This window comes from Perna viridis, chromosome 7 (assembly GCF_037379345.1).
Source record: "Perna viridis isolate PV_CMFRI_1.1 ecotype Kerala chromosome 7, ASM3737934v1, whole genome shotgun sequence".
In the NCBI taxonomy this organism is placed as follows: Eukaryota; Metazoa; Mollusca; class Bivalvia; order Mytilida; family Mytilidae; genus Perna; species Perna viridis.
This window is the reverse complement of record NC_142451.1, coordinates 38,363,219-38,387,658: the sequence shown is the minus strand read 5'-3', so window position 1 is coordinate 38,387,658 and position 24,440 is coordinate 38,363,219. Positions and strand designations below refer to the sequence as shown.

Genomic DNA, 24,440 nt, shown 5'->3' with positions numbered 1-24,440 from the left:
TTTACAACGAGATCGGCGCTTTCACTACTACCAAAACCACACATCCACACAATACGTGATGATTTCAAATTTCACTTAAATTTCGTTTTCATTATTTTTTGTTTCGTTTCGTTTCATTGTGTTTTTATTTTATTCGTGACAACCTATTTTTAGGTTTGAACATATCCAACCACGTGGAATGAATCCATACATGGATATCATAGGCATTGATAAAATATAGTTCAAATTATATATGTATTTGAATTTTTCTTTGACAATCACTTATGAATAATGTAATTTCAGTCATATACTGTAAAAACGGGCAGTGTATTTATACGAAATAATCAATTTGCATGATACATTATAATATTCATCCGCCATATCTCTTACTCGATGGGAATACTTTTAAGGCGGTTATCAAACGGAAGTCATTTTGATCGACATCAGATGGTTATAAGATTCAGAAGTCATATGACTTCCGAGTAAAAATAGCTATCAAGTCTAAGAAACAATATCTGATAATATATAGCGGAAGCAGAAATAAACTTGTGATCCTTTTGCGTGCATTATTTTTTGTGAAATCTGCATCGTTAGAGTGTAGAAAAAGAATAGCAAGTAGATTCACATACTTGGTACCTATTGGAATGCTTAAAGTCAGTTGAAACACTTATAACCTGCTTACTACAATTTTAAAACTACACTGTCTCTCTCTCTCTCTCAAAAAAAAAAAAAAAAAACAAAAAAAGTTCAATATACATATAATCATAATTTGATCGTCTGTATATTTATCGTTGGAATCAGATTTTCTTCCCACTGTAAGATGTCTAACGATTAAGGCGTTTTTTACCTTGGTAACTGACTATTGTAATGATGATTAAAAAAGCTGTGTTATTGAAATTAAAATTGTCGGTATTTCTTTGAGTTGCATAGAGAAAAGAATTTTGTCTACGTCTCTCCAGTGGGCTCTCTGTATCAAACTTCTTAGTTTAAAAAGGTCCACATATGATTAATGCCACTTCTTTATTCAATTTTAGTGGTCTTTTTCACAGAGAGACTGACAGCAAGTATAAATTGGCATTAAAATGAACTATTTTTTTTGGTACTTTTTTTTTCATTTCAAAAGATCAGTGTCGTAGCTCTTCGGGTTTCTCTGGCTTATGACTTCATCCTGTTGCACATGAGTCATATTAGTATTAAACAGCTTCTCGGTATATAGCAAAACAGGAAATGCATGTAACACATGGCACGCAATTTCAATTTTCGATGCAGTTTTTTTTTCAACGCCACTAAGTGAACAGTATTTGGCCGATCAGGAAACAGAATTTGTGATCAGGTGACTTGCGTTTCCATTAGAGCGTCTTTAAGGTCAAAGGGTAAAAAGCGAAAATATACCGACTACGTCGGAAAAACAATTGGAATTGTCTTTCCTTCCCAAGGGTTATACAGGTCTGCATTTTGGCATTCTTAAATGTTGAATATCTTCAGATATATCCATGTGGCGGCATGTAGTTACTTAATTACAGACCTGTAATTAAATCAATGTCTCTGCTTCAACGGATATTGTCAGTATAAAAATAATAGAAAAAGTCCTTTTTGCATTGATAACAACGTTTTGTCTGAATAGAACTGAAATTAATTTCGAGAGAAAAATAAAGATCGGGTAACCATATATCTGTAATTAAATTATATGTTTCTGGGCCGGGTAACTTATTCTAAAAATAAACTGACATCGTCGACCGTGGGTTTATAATGTTTTGCATGAGAAGCACTGTAGATTGATTCCAAGCGTCTACTTGATAGCCATGCGCATAGCTGATGAAGATTATATCATGTGATCAAAATGTCTTCTACTTTTCAGCAAAAGATAAACGATTTAGAACGAAGATTGAAGCTCGAGAACAAATCTAGAGACAATGATAGGACACGGAATACAGTCATGGGGAATGACTTATCCTTGGCCCGACCTCCTAAGGCCGAGTCAGGTCATCCTAGTCCCGCTAGGAGGACCAGACCAGGGCGTACGTTTCTACCATCAAAACATAAACAATGGAATTTATTGACCGAAAAAATAAGCTTGTTAATAAGAAAATTCAACATTCTTTGAACTTAATATTTTCTTTTATAATATATTGATATTTCAATTAATTCATATTTTATTGATAGTGATTACATATTTATCTGGTCTTCTTGTTCCAAGTTGGAAACTTCAGTTCAATTTTTCTTTTGATTATTAAGTACTTGCATCATCATACATATTTCTTAAGTTGTGGTTGAAGATAACAGAGCAGTAATGGTTTGTGCCACAATGGAATTAAGTATATCATATAGGTGACAGCAGTATTGTGCTGACCAAAAAATGCCACAATGGTATATGTGTACATGCCATTATTTTTCAATATTGTATGTTGTTGTGTAATTATACATTTGTAGATCAACATGTACAATAATGTACAGTGTTTTCCCCGAACTCTGCGCATCCGGTATGTCTGCGCTGATGTCATATCCGTAAATAGAAAATTGATAATCACCTGTTTTCATCCGTATAACAAAATATCAATCATGAATACAAGACATATTTGGTAAGTTTCGTTCTTTCAATACCACTTGTAAGCAAAATTATTAAAAAAGATCTCTAAAATTATGTAGAAGTCGATAAATGGACTGGATTAGAGGGGATTCCCTAATGTGTAATGACCCATGAAAGGATGACCTAGTAAACAATGCACTACATGTGATTTAGAATCGCTTACCTGTTATACCTTTTCATATATTAGCTCAAAATGATTTGCCATATGCAAATTTAAACATATATAAAGATAAACGAAAGTTTTATTTGCCATCATCACACAAGAGCGTCTGCTTTACTTTGACATTGACCTTAGATAGTGTTATATTCTGATTGGTTAGAACATCATTCTAAAGTAGTAAATAAAGGAAAGATTTCAATGTGTTAGTAATACGGATGTTGATGAAAAAAAAAACTTTTTAGAAAAAAATATTTTCTTTAATTTCTTTTAATTTTAGACAATGCAAAAGAAAAAAAGAGCAAATTATAATTTAGAAATGTTAAAAGAGGCTTTTGATGATGTCAGAATTAGGGGAGAAAGTATAAGAGGTGCAGCTAGAAGACACGGTGTCCCAGAGAGCACACTCAGATTACGATTAAACAATATTACAGGGGTTGATAACTTAAGAATGGGTAGTCCGACCATTTTTACAACTTCAGAGGAGATTGAGTTAGCAAGGCATTGTGTGTCAATGGTAGAAAAAGGTTATGGGTATGCACGATGGCAAATAATGGAGATGGCAGCTAATATGTGCACTTGAAAAGGAAGAAACAAAGCTCCGACTAAACATTGGTTTTATGGTTTTTTGTCCCGAAATTCTAATGTCAAAATGGTCCAGCCTAAAAAAAGAGAAAAGGTCAGAAGTGAGTATATTACAAAGTATTTTGAGGAGTTGAAATGTATTCTCGATGAATACAGTCTTACAAACCAACCCTCACAAATCTGGAATGTTGATGAGACTGGAATCTCTCTTGACCATTCCCCACCCAAAGTACTTTCTCCTCGTGGCCGTGATAAATTTTCTGTTACTTCAGGAAGGTCATCAACAACAACATTAGTGGTTGCAGTAAGCGCACTTGGTGAGACCATACCTCCTTACATTATATATAAAGGTCAGCATCTGACACATGAGTTGGTAAGCAAAGGAATGGCTGGTACCAAATACAATACATCTCCTAATGGATGGGTTAACACTGAGATTTTCTTAGATTTTTTCAATAACCATTTTCTTGTCCATGTCACTCAACGGCCTTTAATTCTATTGTATGATGGGCACTCTACCCACATCACCATTGATATCATTAAATCTGCCAGGAAATCAAATGTTCATCTATTTGTTCTCCCTCCACATAGTTTTTACATGTTGCAACCCCTGGACGTGTCTGTCTTTAGTCCATTCAAATAAAGTTTGAATACTGAATTCCACAAACATATGCATGAGAAACCTAATTCAGTAATTACATGTGATCAGCTACCTTCATTCATTAACACTGCATACAACAGTTCTATGACCGTTGCAAACATCATGTCAGGTTTCTGTAAGACAGGGATTTTCCCACTGAACCCAGAGGCTGTACAGCCAAAAAGGTCAGTGCCACAAATTAATCCAGTGTCATCAACAAACAAGCCTAGCAGGAAAGAACGTACAGATATGAGGTCCATCAAAGTACTGTTTGCACAGAAAGTAGAAACATTTGAAATGTCAAATCAAACTGAGAAACCCAAGCAGAAAAGAACAACTTTTGTACCTCCCTATGGCGCAGCAATTACTGAAGAAACATTCAGAGACTTACTGATCCAGAAGGAGACAGGAAAGGAAAAAACTAAATCAATAAAACACAGAAGAGGGAAAAGAAAAATGATGAGTTAGGTCAAACTGAGATAGAAAAACCAGCTCGAAAGAAAAGAAAACCATTTGAAACACCATATGCTAGCATTGAGAAAGAAATTCCATCAACATCAAATGCAGTGTCAAAAGCAAACAAATCGGTTAAAAATAAAACAAATGGAAAATTTAGGAAGGGGTCTTCAAAAGAAAACAAATCTAAAGGAAAAGGGCTTGCATAGTCAACAAAAACAAAAACTTCTGAAAAGAACTCAAATGTTTTAGAGGATGGTGATGAACTTGAAGTTGAGGATACTGAAACTTGCATTGTGTGTGGAAAATGTCAGCCAGATGAACTGAGACTGGATATAAGCCTTAAAATTGTTAACTGGGCACAGTGTGATTGCTGTCTCAAGTGGGTCCATTTGAAGTATTGTACCGAGGAGGAACACATATCTAAAACTGATAACTTCTACTGTCCCTTGTGTGTTACCTCACAGAGCATCTTATAAATAGTTTGATTTTGTGACTGTACCATAGACATTTACAATAGATATATATTAATTGGTTATTAAACCTTATAACTGCCTAATCAGTTCATTTAATAAAAGAAACTCATAAATTTAGCTCCACTTAAAAATCACATTATCACTAACAACTACAATACGAACCCATTGTTTTGCAACTTTTATTGGTTAAAATCAACTAAAACAGTTTGCTTTGTTCAATGAATGTTCTGAACAATTTGTAAAACTTAATTTGAAATTTCATAATCATTCCTTTATCCATACCTAGGTGTTTATTCTAGGCATGCGCAAAATGACCGGACTTTCACTGTTTACAAGAAAACAGCATGTTTGTCATATAGAAAACAAATAAATCAAATTTGCTAATGCCACTGGTTATAAAGAATGATTTCCTGAAAAAAACATTGTATGTACATTTAGTATTCGAAATTTTAAAGGACAGTTAACCATGAGCTTATGTTTATAAAAGACAGCAAGTCTTAGGTGCGCAGACATACCGGACTGCTCCGTACATGTAATTTGTGGAACAGAATAAAATCATGTTACACCTGTAGTACCAGTGTAATTCAAATTGCGATATGTATGCATTTAAGGAAAATTGTGTGTTAAGGCTTTCTTTTGTAAGCTCATGTAATGTTCACAATTCATTCACAATACATTGTACTTTTACTATCAGAAAGAAAAACATACAACATTAATTTTGTTGTTTTCCCATGTTTGATGTTATTCTAATCTTAGTAAGGCTGTATAAACTTTTAAAAAAAAATACAGAATTTAAAGATTTTCCTAGACCAATTTAGCGCAGTGCTGCATCTTATCATCATCTTTAAGCACCTTGATGACAGTCATTTATGAAATCACATGAGGTAAAAAAGGTATAAAGGCTGGTTATCACAGGTTTGACTTTAGTTCCACTGTAAGTACACTTTGTACTTAGTAAAAGGGGAATTTTTAATCAAGGTTCATAAAGTATTTGCAATATTTTTTCAAAGAAGTTAACCAAATACTGTTTTTTCATTGCAGTAGGTGATATGAACTTTGTAGGTGGAGTTTCTAGACCAAGCTCTGCTCCACCCCCAGGTAGAAGACGTCCCACTGGAAGTCTAGAATTACCGAACAGACAAAGACAGTATGATGGGTAAGATAGCACTAACTCTAAGTATAACTATGGTTTATCTTATCAGCTAAGTACTAGTCACAATACATTTGCCCTCCTCTTTGGAATTTGGCTTCCTTGTTATTTTTCCTTCATTTCTTTGTATTGTAAACACACGACGATATGATCTTACTTACCTCATATATGTACATGTACAATGGTCTTTTGACATAAACATTACACAAATAAAGGGAAATATGTTTTAGTTAATATATTTAATAAAATTCCCATTAAACCTGGAAAATACCTGATCTTATATTAACAAATGATAATTGGAGAAGAAATAAAACTAAAATACTTATGTATAAGTTCAACACTGTTCCTGTAGTCATCAGATAAAAGTGGTGATCAGTTAAACAAAACAAACAAAGCTTATTTGAGTAATTAGTTGTACATGTAGAAAAAAAATGAAAATGGTTAAATGATGTCTGTTTCCTGCTACCCTAACATACCCTAGTATTTTTTGTACCTGCCCCAATAATTTTATAGCTGGCATTTTAGCTCAAGCACCATTAAAGTTTAGAATGTTTCCCCATTAACTCAATGTAATATGTTTTTGAAAAATTAAATAATTTCCCTACCTACATATACATGTACCTACCCTCTTTTTTCTTTCTGGTAGTCCAGAAACAGGATAAATATTTTTTTTGGCCTCATCAGGGTGAATTGGACTTCTCCAAGTTTTAAATCAATGGTCCACTTGAGGTAAACAAAAAGTCCAAAATAAAGTGTCAATGAAAATAGTAGAAGGTCCAGGAAAAAATGAATTTCCAAAGTTCTAGTTCTAATTGATAGTTCCTGCCCCTGGGCCTCACACCACTACTTATTTGAACCCATGTGCTGATAATTTACAAAAAAAGAGCACTTACCTCTCTCCTAGAATAAATACTCATAAAGTATTAAAACTTTAATTAAGATGTTTACATGTACCCAATTTTTTACCACAGGAGTTTGAAAGTACATGTTTTGTTTTTTTTTTTAATTTTCATTTTTGATATGTTGATAACAAAACCTATTTTTTGTGTGCTTCTTTCAGAGCTGAAATTGAACAAAAATATCAAGAAATAATGAAGATGACTCAAATATTAACATTACAAGGGAAGGTAAGTGTAATATAACAAATTTAATATCTTTATTTACCTATATAAAGATTTCTCCTTTGCATTATGTAAGCCTGTGAATAAAAGTGTACAACTTTTTAACTACCAGGCAGTGATTAATTTCCCCCATTTTACATTTCTGAGTTTGTTTTCTACAGATTTCATGGGAGAAAAGTATTTCTTCTAATGATCTCAGGGATTACAAGACTTCTCCACTTTCGGTAGATAAAGTTTTGATTTAACTACCTCGAGTGGAGAAATCTTGTAATCCCCTGGAGACTGAAGGATAATATATATGTAAAAGGGGTTACAATCTAGCATTCTATATGGAGTAGGACTCAAACATACTTATATCAGTTCTTTTGGCCATTCAAATTCACCAGCCGTATTTCATGAAAGCCAGTAAGCGAGACATTCCTTTTAACTTTTTATTGCCCTTAAAAGGGTCATGATGACCTTTTCTTCTGTTAATAATAAGGTTTTCTATTGAAAGGGTTTAAAAAAATAAGAAAAGAGGGTACTAAGACATCCTCAATAGAGACAAGGTTAGGCCTAAGAGCCCAAATTTTTTTTTACCCCTGTTTGCAGTTGGGGGCGTGGGGGTATAAAGTGATAGGGTTGTTTGTCCCTCTTTCCGTCCGTACTTCTGTCTAAAGCAAAGTGGTATCCTTCTCTTATCAGCTACTCCTCTGTATCCGGTGTCAAATGTCTGATTGTAAGCTGTGTCAAGTTTGAATTGTATGTCCATAATTGCCCCAACTATTCAGGGTTCAACCTCTGCAGTTGTATTAAGCTGTGCCCTGGGTAGCATTATATTTTAAATAGTTAATAAAAATGCTTAAGCAAGAAGTACGTAACAAAAAATTAAACAGAAAAGAAATAAGAATTCATGATTCAGTGAAATTTTACTCAAAACAATAATTGTGCCTTGAAATAATTGAAAAAAAAGTTCTTCCTGTATTTCCAGAAATACCAAGCAGATATAAAGGAGCTGGAAACACAAGGAGATCTGGGACATGGTACTTGTGGTCAAGTTGTCAAAATGAAGCACAAACCCACTGGTCATTTAATGGCTGTAAAGGTCAGTATTAGCTAAATCTTCAGAGGTTATGTGGGTGTTAGGAAGCATATTCTCATTACTAGTACTAGAGGATGTTGGGTTAATCCCTGTCATTCTGAAGATGTTGAGGACAGAAAAGACAATACAAATTGGCTTGAAACAATCTTTTGTCGGGAAGGATATTTTTCAAATGGACCATTTTCAACAAAAATTACAAGTATTCAAGATGTCAATGAGCCATTTGTTATCATTCTAAGCAAAATTCTGTAACTTAAATGCAGGGATCGAATTTAAGGGGAAATACTCGCTAAATGCAAGTTGAAATTCAATTTTGCTAATAGAAACTATTTCCACTTGCTAAAATTTGCTAGTGGAATTCTGTATGTAATATAGGTAAAGTCAAGAAATAGCCTAAAAAAACTTAATTTTAGCAAGTGTAAATTTTCAGTACTTGCTAAATTTAGCTAGTGGAAAAAATTCTGAAATTCAATCCCTGGCCATTTTTAGCTTCAATGGGCATATGACCCATGACCCATGTCATTCCCTATCACTGAACATATAGTAGAAACAGAAACTTACAATTATCCCTATTGAGTCTCTTGGCTTTCACTTATTACTGAAGAAAAACATGTCCTTTCACTACTTCAACTGCCTTTCAGTTTTGAAAAAAACTTTCTCTTAAGGAGGTAGATCTAGGGAAAAGGAGACAACTCTCACAAATCATTGGAACATTTTTATTAACTATTTTACAACAATCTCTCGTAAGCATCAAAGTAACTTGGACTGATTTCATTCTAGGGGACAAGATTAACGGTCGCCAACTCGCCAATGGCAACCAGGAATGTGCCTGGGCGAGCATTTTTTTCTATTTTAGTAGCCCAGCTGGTGAATTGGAAAAAAAATTATTATAAACAGAAGTTGCGGTTGGAGTTTTAACTGGTTACCATTTGATCAGAAACGTAACATCCCTAGTTAAATTTTATCGGTAACCAGTTTTAGTAATACAGAAATCGTTCATAACCAACAAGTATTTTTACTTACCAAAATTTTGTCTGTAAAAGTCTGGGCTACCAACTTTTTGTCTGGGCTAATTGATTTTATAGTTTAGTAGCCCAGGTGGCTACTGGCTTCAAAAAGTTAATCTTGACCCCTGGATGCTGTTTCAAATGAAAGCTTGATTGGTTTTGGTGAAATTTAATATGATGCAACCATATCGCTGATTTCAAGAGTTATTTCCCTTACGCTAGGTCTACCTCCTTAAGTGAAAAAAATCCCTGATCTTTAATAGAAATTCAGTAAAAAGTCTGTAACAGTGTTTTCTAACTTTTCAGCAAATGAGAAGATCTGGAAATAAAGAGGAAAATAAAAGAATAATAATGGATTTAGAAGTAGTATTAAAGTGTACAGATTACCCATTTATAGTACAATGTACAGGCTGTTTTATTACAGCTGTAAGTAGTTCAATTCATATGACACCTAGAAAATTGCTTGCCCTAACGGTGGACTTGGTCTGTGCTCCCAGTTTTGGTTGTTTTTCAGTTTATTGTATCTTAAAAATCATACAAAAAAATGTTTTTTTAAGGCCACTTTGAAAAAATCTTGTGGGATTTATTTCATGATATACATGTATACTGCTCAAGCTGATGAATATTAATTAAACAGTTCAGAAAACATTCAATTGGAGGGAAAGTTGTGTGTGATACTCCATGGCTTCAAAATCTTCCTAGAGAATCAATTTTGCATAATATTAATGGCCATGCTTTAATCTGTGTCAAATAACTACATCTGCTGAAGCGTTTTGAACCTTCCCATCAAGTGCTAAAACCCAAACTGTTTTCAGACCGAACACAGAAACAGTACATATATTAACATTCTGCAGATTAAAATGTGCTGATTGTGTTTTAGAGATGCCGCAATGCCTGAAAACTTACACTATTTTTTCATTATAGCTGGAAAAATGTGATTGTATTGAATTCACTGTCTGTAATTCAAATTGTAGGCTATGACTTCCATTTCTGAACATATTCAGGGTTTCAGCTAGGATTTTGAGGGCCTTAGCCACTTTTGGGTAGAGCATGAACGACATATTATGGGCAGCAGAATTTTGTAAATAGTCAATAGTATCATAAACTAAAGACATAAACACTCTTAATATATTCATTTTAAGTTAACAGATACAGACATAACAATAAATACAATAAATATTACAACAAAATAACTATTATTTTCTATAAGAAAACGTTTTGTGCTTGTACAATTAACAGAAATGTAATTTGATGGTCATCAGATACATTTTACATTTCTGTTGTCAAACATTTGGCAGTCATCATGTAGCTCTCTTTTTTGCTGTAAACAGAATCAAAATGGAGTGTTTTCACTTCTGTTAAACATTTCTACTTCAGTAAATACAATGTAGGCTTGCAGGGTTTAGTTTTGATTTCTTCCATTTTAAGCCAGTATAATTAAAAATGCAAAAGACTGTTGGGGATTAAATTTCTAGAAGAAAGGAGTAGGTATGCTAAGGGCCATTGTTGGCCCCCTTCTTTGAATGAGTTGATATTCAATATCTTGAAAGTCTATACAAATTAATTTTTCAAAACAAACGAAAAACCATGTTCATATTATTTTTGGTAGCCTAGCAATGACCTTAATCCTATATGCCATTTTACATTTTCCAAGTTTTCCTAAGATTTTTTTTGGAGATACTAATTCTCTTTTGGGCTATTCTTGTTTTAAACTATTTATCCACTCTATGGTAATATTTGAATTTAAAAAAATGTTCGCTAAAGAAGCTCGCATTTTAAAAATCTAAATTTTGCTATATCCAGTGCAGAAATAATTTAAACATCCCTTTACATATGGAGAATCTGTATGTATGTGTAAAGAGTAGTATTGAAAAAAAAATGTTTCCAAATACACTGAAAAAGGGTAACAACAAAATTACCAAACAGTTATCCTATTCATAATCAAGTCTAGTTCAAAATAAATCTGGCAAAATAGATATTACCTAACCAGAGCAGCTGGTACCAATTTGATGTCTAGTTTCAACTGGTTTGATTGAATATTTTCTGCACAATTGACTAAAAATGTTTGGCTTTGTTATAAACTTCTCTCTTGATTTTATATTTACAGAGTGAAGTATGGATCTGTATGGAGTTAATGTCAACATGTTTAGATAAATTACTAAAGAGAACAAGGACTCCTATACCTGAAAGAATTCTCGGTAAAATGGCGGTAGCAGTAAGTGTCTAGTCTTTCACTTAACCCATATTTTCTGCAATATTAAGAAGTCAGAGATGTATGTATCGTGTTCATTGATGTTAAAATCAACAAGAATGGTCCTTGAGTTGGCTTACTCCTATCATAAGCATAGGAGAAGTTCTTTATGAGAGTTAAATATAATGAGAATAGGTATGGTGTATATGTCAAAGATACAACAACCCCACCAGGATGAAAATGTTAGCCCAAAGCCACCTATTGGTCTTCAGTGAACGAGGAGGAAACTATCACAGGGCTGACTCAAAGACATCATTATGCATAGGTACAGCGAATGAATTGCCCCTATATAGTCAAGTAACATATGAATAAACTAAAGGTGAAAACAAAATAAGACATACACTGTACAAAGACTGCAATATTAATATATTAATAAAAACGTGAAGCTTAACTATTTTTACATTCTTATACGCGTAAGTTAGATAATAACGCATAATGAGAAATTCTGATAACTGCATCATATAGATATACCCAGAAATAGCAAACTAAATACAAATTGGTCTATGATTTTGAAAGCTTTCAACGGTAGGAATTCCAGATAAAAAATAATTTGAGGATGAGGTTTAAAAGTCCTATAATTTCCAATAGATGGCCAAAAATGTTACAGTAAAAAATTTATAATTTCATTTTAGTATCACAGGGATGATTTTTTTTTTTGCTTTTTAGCGGAATTCCGCTTTTTCAAATCCGGATTTTAGCGTTACGATTCTTTTTTACTGTAAATTTACTTCTGATTATGCCAATTTCTACTTTGTTTGTAGACCTCATAAATCATCCCTGAATACGAATATGATGGGTGAAGCTTCAAATATGGTTGATTACATTACTGTCACATGGGGAAATTAGGTCCATGAAATGGTGGATTAAATTTTAGCCAATCAGAAAACATGTTGCATCTGAAATTAAGTTATTGTCATTCATATCAATACTGGATGATCTTGCAGTCCATGATTTTGCACAGTATCGTTCTTTTTTAATTGAAGACTGATAAAAGCTTTGGCCCCAGCTGCAGTTGACCCTGTGGTGTGCAGGTTTCCTGTCATTCATTGAAGGCCCATGGATGGCCATGAGCTGACATTTTTTCATCCCAGTGGGGTTGTCATCTCTTTGATATATTCACCATATCCATCCTCTTTATATTTGTTTATTTAGAGTCTAATTCTTTGTTGAAAGCTTGTTGATTAGGTACATTCCTGTTGTAATTTTGATCGGTGAATCACATATTAGAATTGTATTATAATCACATGACTATGTAAATGATCTTTCAATTATCATGTGATTTCCATTTGATTGATTTTCATATATGACACATTTGGCTGTACATTCAACTGTAAGTAACCTCTGATTTCTAGAAACACCCTGTCAGGAAGTTTAGTATAGAACAAAAATCATATTTTGATATTATCAATTTGCATTTTCTGAATTTAAAAAGTTTCATGTTTTTGTTGCAGATTGTCAAAGCATTAAATTATCTCAAAGAGGAACATGGTGTTATTCACAGAGGTATGTTGAATTAATTAACTTGACACAGAGTTATAATAAATTAATACATTTGACACAGAGGTGTTTTAAATTAATACACTTGACACAGGGGTATGTTCAGTTAATACACTTGACAAAGGAGTATGTCAGAGTTAGAAATAATTGCCAGACTGGCTATTTTTTTGCAGGGCTGGCTAGAAAATATGTATATAGCCATATAGTAAATATATTGCAAAACTGTATTCAGGACTGGGTAGAATGTTAGTGAGTTTCCTACCCTGGGTATGTTGAAGTAATAAACTTAAATTAATATACTTGACATAGAGGTATGTTCAATTAATAGGCTTGACACTGGGTCCCTTCTAGTAACTGCCCAATTATATTTAGCACATCTGTTGATTTTGGTTCATATGTTACATTTGAGTCAGAATAGTTCCAATGCAAATTATTCAGTAGGTTTGTTGACAAAAATTATGGTTCTAACCTTTGGAATCAGGACAAAATCCCCCCAGTCAAAAGCCATCCCCCCGATAAAAGCCCCCATGAGAAATTATTTTACAAAAGCCCCACCCCCCTGATAAAAGCCCCCATGAGAAATTATTTTGTCAATTATGAATAATATTTCTATAATTACTGAAAGTATTAAATTCGAAATTTAATTGCTTTGCAACGTATACTACGTGGACTGATCTATATAAAATGTCTAAATACTGGAATTGTAATATTTAAACACTTATTTCGTTTGGAAATTTTATTTAGTTTAAGTTTAGATGAATGGTATAATCAATTAGTGATAATGTATTTTGATCTTTGACCTTTTTATGATATTTAACTATGATAACAACTTTCAATTAGTTTGAAATAGAAGTCAATCAGGAAGTAATTAATTGAAACCATTTAATTTTTTGTTTTCATTTCTAAATAGAATTTTGAAAAAATACACACAAAAAACTTCCTAAATACATTAAACAGAATGAAAAAATACACAAAAAAAGACCAAAAAAAAAAATGCAATACAAATATAAAAGGATCACACAACAAAAGAAAAAATAAAAAAAATACACACAAAAAATGTATATATTAACATTAAGCTTATTATAAGATGGGGGCTTTTGTCCAGGGGGCTTATGTCCTAGCCTAGACCCATAACCTTTGACGTTTTTATTCTTTTCCAGATGTAAAACCTTCTAATATCTTGTTAGATGAGAATGGAACAGTTAAGCTATGTGATTTTGGTATTAGTGGTAGATTAGTGGATTCTAAAGCCAAAACTCGCAGTGCTGGGTGTGCTGCTTATATGGCTGTGAGTATACATACAGTAGTTTATGTTTTAATGGTGATGTAGAGATTTAAATTCAAACACCTGTCTATACCAAACAAAGTCCAAAAGTGGTTCAATTAAGACTGGGAAAAAAGATGAATCTCTCTAAATTTTCACAGATTTATTTTTTTTTATAATTTGATGAATTTAAGTAGTAGTCTTTGTAAGAATCATACAAATTCTGTAATATGTGATATACCCCAAAAAAGGTTACAAATTTTTATTTTTGTTACTAAGTTGCTTTATAAGTCTATATGATGAAATGTATAATTATTCATTCCAATCTGTCTGTTCTTAGAAGATAACCCACATTGAAAATCCAACAGTACCTGTTGTATTTTAGTGTCATTTACAGAGTTTTCTCCCTTGAATTTAAATTATACAGTGCATTCTATATAGTTTTTATCTCTTATGAACAAGGGTTCTGTGAATAGCCACATGTAATTTTCTGTTTACTTAAGCATTCTAAACAAAATATCAAAAATAAAAATATTTAGGCTTTCCAACCATGTATTACCCGGTACATTTTGCATGATTCTTAGCTGGAGTGCTAGTTAAAAGACCAAAATATTTTGATTTGTCATTGTTGAGATTGTCATGGGAAACAGTGTTGTGATTTGTAAAGTCCATTGTCAATGTCACTTTGTCAATAATGTCGGCATGGATGACAGTAGTTTTTTTGGATTGAATACAAGAATGTAAAACTAGTCTATATCATTTGTCTCTATCACAAATAATAACCAAAGTTGCAAATTCAAATTACTTTATACAGCTGTTTGTTTACTGAGTTGAAAAACATTTTCTGGTTTTCTGTATTTCAGCCGGAGAGAATAGACCCGCCAGATCCCCAGAGACCTGATTATGATATCAGAGCAGATGTATGGAGTTTAGGAATAACACTGGTAATCTTGTTAAAATTCCTCATTATATCCCCATTATGAAGGAGAGGAGTGTATACTATTTTACCCATGTGTGTGTCCATCCGTAACAATATTTTCTGTCACAGTTTTCTCAGCAACTACACATCACAGCGGCATGAATTTTTTACACATTCTTCCTGTAGGTATGCCATATGTAGGGATCTTTTTTCGGAAAAATTTGACAACTTCCTGTTTACCAAGGTGTTTATTTTCCTTACATCATGATTGAAAGTGGGGGTATCATTAGTGAGCCTTTCAGTTGTTGTGGTTCTCAAAAAAACATAAATGCTCATAATTAAATTCCTAACAAATATAAAATTTCCATTGGAAAAAAATTACAGAAATTTTGAAAAAAAATCCATGGATTAAATGAAGAAACTGCAAAATGAATACCCATAAATTATAATACTGATATGGTATCTCCACATCAGACAAAATGAATACCCATAAATTATAATACTGGTATGGTATCTCCACATCAGACAAAAAATTATTTGGAAATTAAGCATAATTTCAAATTGTGCTAAAACATTTAGTATTGGAGCGTTTATTTTTTGCTTTATATTGTGTTGCTATTTATAGTGCAGACATGGTACACACAGTAAATTAAGGACTTTCCTTGTCTATTTATAGTGCAGACATGGTACACACAGTAAATTAAGGACTTTCCTTGTCTATTTATAGTGCAGACATGGTACACTCAGTAAATTAAGGACTTTCCTTGTCTATTTATAGTGAAGACATGGTACACTCAGTAAATTAAGGATTACTTTGATTTTTTTTACTTTATTTTCATTTTAAACTAATCCAAAGCTACATAAATATTGTGAGAAGAAAAAAAAGTATCTTGAAGCAAACTTATTGTCCAAAAAAAAATACCTTGTACAATTAATTTGATTTTATCTGGATTTGAATGTAAAAATTTACACCGTAATATTGAGAAATGATTGTATGATTTACAGGTAGAGTTAGCCACTGGAGAGTTTCCTTATAAGAATTGTAGGACAGATTTTGAAGTATTAACAAAAGTTTTAACAGAAGACCCTCCACTATTACCACCAGGGCGAGAATTCTCGCATGAGTTCTGTTCGTTTGTTAGAGATTGGTAAGTAATCGATGTAAGAAATTTAGAAAGTCTGCCTAAAAAACTGGGAAAATATGGCATTTTATTTAAGATATGTTTCTAATATTTGAGTAGGTTATACTAAATAACCTGGTTTGTGGCAGTTTTCACTTATTAAACATGAAGCAGCTTATGAAAAGTGTTAACTGGCCCATGTCATTTCATATAACCTGTTCAAAAATTAGAAAAAAATGTTATAATTTAATTTCTTATAGATTCAAATCTAAATGTTTTGAATGAGTTTGTTATCAAATAGTTATTTTGTTTGTGATATTTGAATCGCTGTGTACAGACTGATCGACGTTAATGACATCACAGTCCCCAAAGCAAGTTAGTATACAAAAAATAATTTGGTTTGCCCAAGTAGAATCAACCAATCAGAAAGCTTGATACTAATCAAATTAGATTATATTGCTTTATCCCATCACTGATTTCATGAAAGACGTATAGAATCTATAACAAGGCTTGCCGAGATATTAAAACTATGAAACTTTATTTCTAGAAATGTGAGAAATTACATAATCGACAAGCTAAAGTTGTAGATTCTGTTTCTTTTAATTTTTTTCAAAACATAAACTGAGGCTTCATTTGGCATCTGTTATGGTGGAAATTCTAGCTATGGTCTGTCTATGACATCAACAGTTGTTATGGGAGAACAATGTTAGAAATGTCACTTTCAACCAGTGAGATTTTATAGATGATGCAATATAATCACACAACAACCAATCCCCCCTTTTTATTTCGACCAATAAGTGTCTGATAACTGTAGTCTCTATAGGGGAGAGAACTATTTTTCTCACACCAGTCAGGAGGTGTGAAAATCAATCGAAAATTAAAGGGCTGTTTAAACCTAGAGTAGATTTAATTGATGACTGGATATTTGGCAAATTATCACAATCTTGTTACTGTTCGATAAAAAGAATCATTCATTAAGAATTACTTTCATTTTGAATTTTTATTGAGTTGAAAAAAAAATTACATTAATTGAAAAATTAAGTCTGTCACTTCATATCAGTTTCAGTGAATTATGAACCTGTATAAACCAGACACCTTTCTAATCTGGAAAATTCCTTCTGTCCCAAAGAGGTTCAGACCAAACACCTTCCTAATCTGGACAATTCCTTCTGTCCCAAAGAGGTTCTGACCAAACACCTTCCTAATCTGGACAATTCCTTCTGTCCCAAAGAGGTTCAGACCAAACACCTTCCAATCTGGACAATTCCTTCTGTCCCAAAGAGGTTCAGACCAAACTTGTCCCTAATCTTGGCAATTCCTTCTGTCCCAAATAGGTTTAGACCAAACTCCTCCCTAATCTGAACAATTCCTTTAGTCCCAAAGAGGTTCATACCAAATACTTTCCTAATCTGGACAATTCCTTCAGTCCCAGAGTTTTGTGTACTATACATGTATTGGTCCACATACAATTCAGGCACTACCAATGGTAAATGATTCATGGTGTTGAAAAACCCACCAAACTAACAATGCGTTTTCAGTCTACATAACGATAATCATTTCTGCATTCAGATCTGTACTTTTTAGACAAGGATACATTAATCTCCCACTAAAATCATCCAAATGAAATCAAGTTAAGAACGATAACTCTTGCAAAGTGCCAATTTTATGTACAATCTATATAATTTTTATCTAAAAAATGCAACAACCAAATGAAAAACAAAGACTGGTTATGTGATCAGTAACTGTTTCTGAACAAGAAATAAAACTGAATTCAGTGGGGTTTTTGACATGCATTAATCACCTTCCTTCTGAATTTTATGTGGACAGGTACTCAAATGTATATGACCCTTTATTAATTTCATAAGGAAAGTTTAAATCCTCCTATTTAAAAAGAAATCTTTTTTTAACTGCTAAAAGTTATTAAAAGTTATATGTATTTATAAATCTTTATAATTTCTTCCATTCACAGTTTAACAAAAGATTACAAAAAGAGACCAAAGTATAGAAAGTTATTGGTAAGTTATTTATATCAAAATGGCTCTGAGGCCACTTCAAGGTAGTCTTTAAGTTTTCATTCATACTACCTCTAGAGAATCATTTAAGTATCATTCTTGTAAGAATCAGGCAATGGTTGGCACTTCCTTTTGTCTAATTTTGCTTTTTTTCTCATATGTATTCATTACATTTATAAAATGGGAAAATTAAAATTGATCTGAAAGCACCTGTGACTTTAATTTATTTTTTTAATGGCAAACTTTATAAACACCTTGATGGTTATTTCTGGAGTCTATGAGGTATATTGTATTTTCTGGACTATAAGTTGATAGTTTTTTTCAGCAAAGCGTCAGCCTTGACTTATTGTCCACTTCAACTTATATAAGGATTTTTCAAGCAAAAATGCTCATGTACAATGCATTTCATTAGATTTGTTTAGTTCACTTTTGATTGCTTTCATTCAAAATTTTGGGTAAACTGCATTCAATGTATGCCGTCAAACAGTCAAACTGGCGATCAAACTCGAAGATTATTGATCAGTGCCGCTCTTCTTTATAAATGAATAACAATGTTAATAAAATCTTTGAAACCATATATATATATACATAAACTCTAGAAGATAAGTTAACAAAACTCTTTTTTAACTGGAAAGTCAATATTGAGTGTTCTGGAGTTAGTAGTCCATAAATATGCAAATTTATACCCCTTTAAGGTTTGTTTTAACACATTTTTTTATCATATTCTGAAATATCAGGTAATATTGTTTATTAATTAATGCTCGTAATTATGACCTATTCATCAAACTAATTTCCCGCTAATTTCACACATGAGTACCCGCTCTCGACATGTTTACAATTTTGTACCCCTGATGATCTAAGGTTTCAGTGCAATTGGCATGCAATTCAATAAAAACAATTGAACTCGCAGACAAAATACGCTGTAACAAAAACACAAGTATAAATTTAATTCAGAAATACATTACAAATGAAGTGGCATCACTGGAATAATATGCTGTTAAAAACAAACTGCTTAAATCGGATCTCCATTGACAACTATGATATAAATATAAAAGTCCGATCTTAGACTTATCTGGCAAATTCGACTTATCTATGTTTTTTATTCGTTGATTTTGGTCAAAATTAGGCAATTTGACTTATACTCCACATCGACTTATAGTCCAGAAAATACAGTAGATGCTTGGATAATGTAATAAAATCTCTACATTTTTTTCACCTTCCACACCTTAAACACATTTTGCCAGATTCTTAGACAGAGAACTACTTAAAATTCACATACTGCTTGCATTCAGGTATCCTGATTTATTCTAGAGATGGTTTGAAGTATTGAGTTCAAAGGTTGAGGTACATTTACTATCAAAATTTTTAAGAATTGGTGTTTAGGTCATAGCAAACTTTTTCTTCCTGAAAGAGGGTTAAAAACCTCTAGTTAAACTTTCTTTATTGTCGTAACTACACCCTGGGGTCATTGTCATGGTTTGAAATGATCAATTTTCTTTAATTTTACAAAAGCAGGAAGTAAATTGCCTTTGTAACATGGAATGCTAGTAGCCAGTGTAGAAGCTTAAAATACTCAAAATATTCTTCCCCTCTTGTGGCACACACATCTTAATTTTGTAAAAATTATCAATGATTTAAATACCTATTTTTTGTTAAATCCTGATAAGTTTTTTTAAAATTCTTTCAAAATGTTATTCCTTGAAAAGATCAAATTATATAATTCATATTTGGTAATATTGGATGTTACGAATCATGCTTTAAAGGGAAAGACCACCCTTGCATTAAGTTAAGTTCAGAAAAATCATACCCCCCGGAAACAAAAATAAATAACCTTCCGTTGCAAAATGCGCTTTTGTAAAATGCACAAGGCTATGCAAAATCTTTGATATATGTGTGGATAGCCATCTTGCAGAACTCTTCCATTTGAAGGAAGATCATAAGCAGACATTGATTTTTACCAATAGTTTCTGATCAGCTCATGCCCCCACTAAGTCGGTTTGGTACTGATACAAGTACTGCATATTAATATGTAAGCAAAGAATATTCCGTAAATATTCTTCAATATTTTACTTTTTAAGGAAGTAGACCTATTGTAAGGGACACAACTCTTAAAAATCATTGAAACATTTATATTCAGCATTTTACATCAATCTTATGTAAGCATCAGAGTAACTTGGATTTATTTCATTCTGTTTCAAGTGAATGCTTGATAGGTTTTGGTGAAATTGAATATGATACAAATATATCCCTGATTTCAAGAGTAATGCACTTTACCCCAGGTCTACCACCTTAAATTGCCCTTTCTGGAACTTTAACCTAAAGGTTCCTGCATAGAATTGTTATATTTCCACAGGAACACAATTTTATCAAGAAGTATGAAAGAGAAGATGTAGATGTAGCAGCATGGTTCTCAGAAGTACATAAAGTAATGGCAAGATTGGAACCATCATGATAATGGTTTGTAGGATACATAATGACTGATTTTTTGTTCCCACTACACATGCAGTAATATACTTTGACTGACTCCTTGTTCCCCTTACCCTTTACTCATGCAACAGTATACTATGACTGACTCCTTGTTACCCTCCCCTTTACACACACTCAGTGGTATACCATGACTGACTTCTTGTTTCCCACCCTAACATGCACAACAGTATACCATGACTGACTCCTTGTTATCCTCCCCATTACACACACAAAGTATACCATGAATGACTCCTTGTTGCCCTCACCTTAACACACCCAACAGTATACCATGACTGACTCCTTGTTACCCTCCCCTTTACACACACAACAGTAAACCAGGACTGACTCCTTGTTACTCCCCACTTTACACACACAACAGTATACCATGACTGACTCCCTGTAATCTTCCCCTTTACACACACAACAGTATACCATGACTGACTCCTTGTTACCCTCCCCTTTACATACACATCACTATACAGTGACTGACTCCTTGTTATCCTCCCCAACACACACAACAGTATATCATGACTGACTCCTTGTTACCCTCCCCTTTACACACACAACAGTATACCATGATTGACTCCTTGTTACCCTCCCCTTTACACACTTAATAGTATACCATGACTGACTCCTTGTTACCCTACCCTTTGCCTACACAACAGAATACTTTGACTGACTCCTTGTTACCCTACCCTTTACATACATAACAGTATACCGTGACTCACTCCTTGTTATCCTCCCCAACACACACAACAGTATATCATGACTGACTCCTTGCTTCCCTCCCCAACACACACAACAGTATACCATGACTGACTCCTTGTTACCCTCCCCTTTACATACACATCAGTATACCATGACTGACTCCTTGTTACCCTCCCCTTGCACACACCACAGTATACCATGACTGACTCCTTGTTATCCTCCCCAAAGTACTCAACAGTATATTATGACTGTCTCCAGGTAACCCTCACTTATACATGAAATTAATCTTGAAAGGAGTTAACACCCAGATAACACCTAAGTATGGTTGTATTAAGCTTTATGTTCAAAATGGATAATTGAATTCAGGAAAAAGAAATGGTATATTATAATTAGAAGGAAATAGAACTTTGTCCAGTATAATTAAATTCAGTTTAATTTTCACCTAATTTAGTAATTACATGAATTATGTGTACATTGGTGTATAAAGTCCTTATAATGCTGGTTTTTTTTACACAGCTTTACAGTATACATGTCATACATATGGTGTTTTTTCACACAACTTTACAGTATACATGTTATGTATGACCTATTATTTCTATTCTATTCATTTTTGGTAGGTAAAGACTATTAGTTGGTTTTCACATCATGAACTTTTACTACAATGCTGGTCATTGGACAGAACGAGCTGGCCGCTGGTGTTCGGTTTTCTGTTTCCGTGTGTGCATGTTTGACGCTGCTATGAAACTGAAGCAGTCAGCTCGACGACTGCAGACTTGTATGATGAATCAGTGGAAATATTTGTTCTAACTTATTTGATTGTTAATGTTTGTGTATGTATCACCCCCTCGAAAATGAACCATAGCTGTGCCTCCCCATTTTAGGATCTTTTGAAAGTTTTAAAATGTATCTGGCTATAAAATGTTTTGTATAGCTTGTTTATTGTTCAAAAACTAATTCAAATATCATTGTTCAAGGAAAAAAAACCTGTAACTTCTACCCTCACAAATTCAGAGAATTGTAGCAGTCTTTGTAAATATCAGGCAGGAGGTGAAACATGAAAGTCAAAATCCCCCAAAAATTCATGTTTATTTCTAATTCAGAAATGCTTACACACCTCATAACCAGTATTAAGTCATTCCATTGTTACAATTATAAAGATAATATTTCAAAATTGACACTTTGCAAAAGTTATCATTCTTGATTTAGTTGCTTAAATGTATGGTTCTTCGCCAAAATACTGATCTGTAAACAAAAAAGACTAAAGTTAGGTTGATATATAGTGTACTGGTATGTAGATCAACAAAGCTCTGTTGGGTGGGTTTTTCTTCACCTTATCTCCACCATTGGCACTGCCTGACTTTTATATGGATTGGTACTGAATTAGTTGGTTTTTGTTTTCAATGTACTCTTGTTTGTTCCATTCTGTTCTTTGTTTCACTTTTTGGAAAAAGTGTGCAAGGGAGATCACTCTGTAACTTTAAATGATAATGTTAATAAGTAAACAATTGTGCCTAATACATGTTCGTTTTCAATTTACCATAATTTTAGCACTTACAATGATAATGTTTATGGGCATATGGTGGGTATTCCCTTGATAACTGTCAATCACCAGATTAATTTCTTAGGTAGATGACTGGACAACTATCATGGAATATGATTTTATAATTGGCTAGTGAACTACCTGAGGAAGTTCATCAGGTAATGATCATCATATAAATGGAAGACAAACTCTTTCCCTTGAACATCATAATTGTTTGTGCTGTAAACCTTTATTTCCCTTTTATGTGTTGGTTATCATAGAACTGGTGTTTTAAATTGATAGTATCAATGTATCACATTACAGTTCATGATGAGATAAAACAGACAAAAAGCTCTGATATAACCTGCTTTGCCAGTTCTGTGTTAATTTTGTTTATTTTCTTGGTTTTAGGAACCGTTTTGAGTTGGTGAGTTTTGGCCTTCTGGATTATAGTTAAGCTTCTTAGTTTCCCATGAAAAATTTCAGTTTAATTTTATACTCACCTGGCCAAAGACCATGTGAGCTATTGCCATCATTTGGGGCTTTCATCATCATCATTAACAATTTTTCTAAATTCTTTTCCTCTGACACTCTTGACCATTGGAACCAAACTCGGTGTAAATGTTTCTTGGAATATCCTGCATAGGACTGATGTGGGTTTTTTGATCCATCGAAAAAGATGGCCGCCATTACTGAAAGCAGACCATAGGGGTCAGAAGGAAGTTTTTTGCATTTATCTCCAAAACCATTAGGTGTAGCCAAATTTTGACATTGATAAAAGTGTTCAACATGATGAGAACTATATGTGGTCAAATTTTCTTTTTATACTTTTAAGCCATGTTGGAGTTATTGCCCTTTTTTGACATTTTTGTTGCTATTTTTGGTGTTATTTTTCTTCAAAAATCTTCTCTGACACTACTTGACCAATTGGAATCAAACTTGGTATGAATATTCCTTGGATATCCTGAATAGAACTGATGTAGGGATCTTCTTGGAGCCTTTTATTAAATTTCAAACCTGAAAACTTTAAAACCGTGAAAAAAAAATAGTAGCATACAAACTAAAACACTTTGACTTGGATTTAAAACAACCAAACAACTAAGGGTGTCAGGAGCCATGAAAATAATACACCATGTACTCAAAGGCACTGTAAAGAGTGAAAAGGGGAAACATACACTCCATCTTTACTGTAGGAAATAGAAAGCACTATCTTAGTTGTAAATCACTTCAGAACAACCTGGGTGGCTAAACATAAATCATTCTTGTGGCTAGAGACCTAAATATTGAGCATGTATTTCAATATGTATGCATCATTTCTATAAGTACATCAAGTGTTGAAAGTATACAATAGAGCATTTAAGATTATTTTTTATGGCCACTTGAAAGAATAATATAACTATTCTGTAAGTAATTTATTACCCACTTCCTCAAATGCAAAACTCTT

General features: G+C 33.0%; 1 protein-coding gene across 1 annotated transcript; it reads left to right on the top strand.

The window, feature by feature from the left end:
- Window positions 1-1,787: 1,787 nt before the first annotated feature.
- LOC148612603 (dual specificity mitogen-activated protein kinase kinase 7-like) lies at window positions 1,788-22,992 on the top strand. The gene is made up of 13 exons (XM_088594209.1): window positions 1,788-1,997; window positions 5,922-6,036; window positions 7,091-7,157; window positions 8,122-8,235; window positions 9,546-9,665; window positions 11,347-11,454; window positions 12,942-12,993; window positions 14,148-14,275; window positions 15,115-15,195; window positions 16,176-16,318; window positions 18,261-18,306; window positions 20,657-20,760; window positions 22,095-22,992. Exons 1-12 carry the CDS (start codon window positions 1,820-1,822, stop codon window positions 20,753-20,755), a joined length of 1,251 nt encoding a protein of 416 aa, XP_088450335.1. The 5' UTR covers window positions 1,788-1,819; the 3' UTR covers window positions 20,756-20,760; window positions 22,095-22,992.
- Window positions 22,993-24,440: the final 1,448 nt, after the last annotated feature.

Excerpts from the sequence above, each read along its gene's own strand:
- LOC148612603 (XM_088594209.1), top strand. The coding sequence starts at position 1,820 with ATGTCTTCTACTTTTCAGCAAAAGATAAACGATTTAGAACGAAGATTG. Across the intron at positions 12,994-14,147 it reads ACATGGTGTTATTCACAGAG|ATGTAAAACCTTCTAATATC; the intron begins GTATGTTGAATT and ends ATTCTTTTCCAG. Across the intron at positions 15,196-16,175 it reads GGAGTTTAGGAATAACACTG|GTAGAGTTAGCCACTGGAGA; the intron begins GTAATCTTGTTA and ends TATGATTTACAG.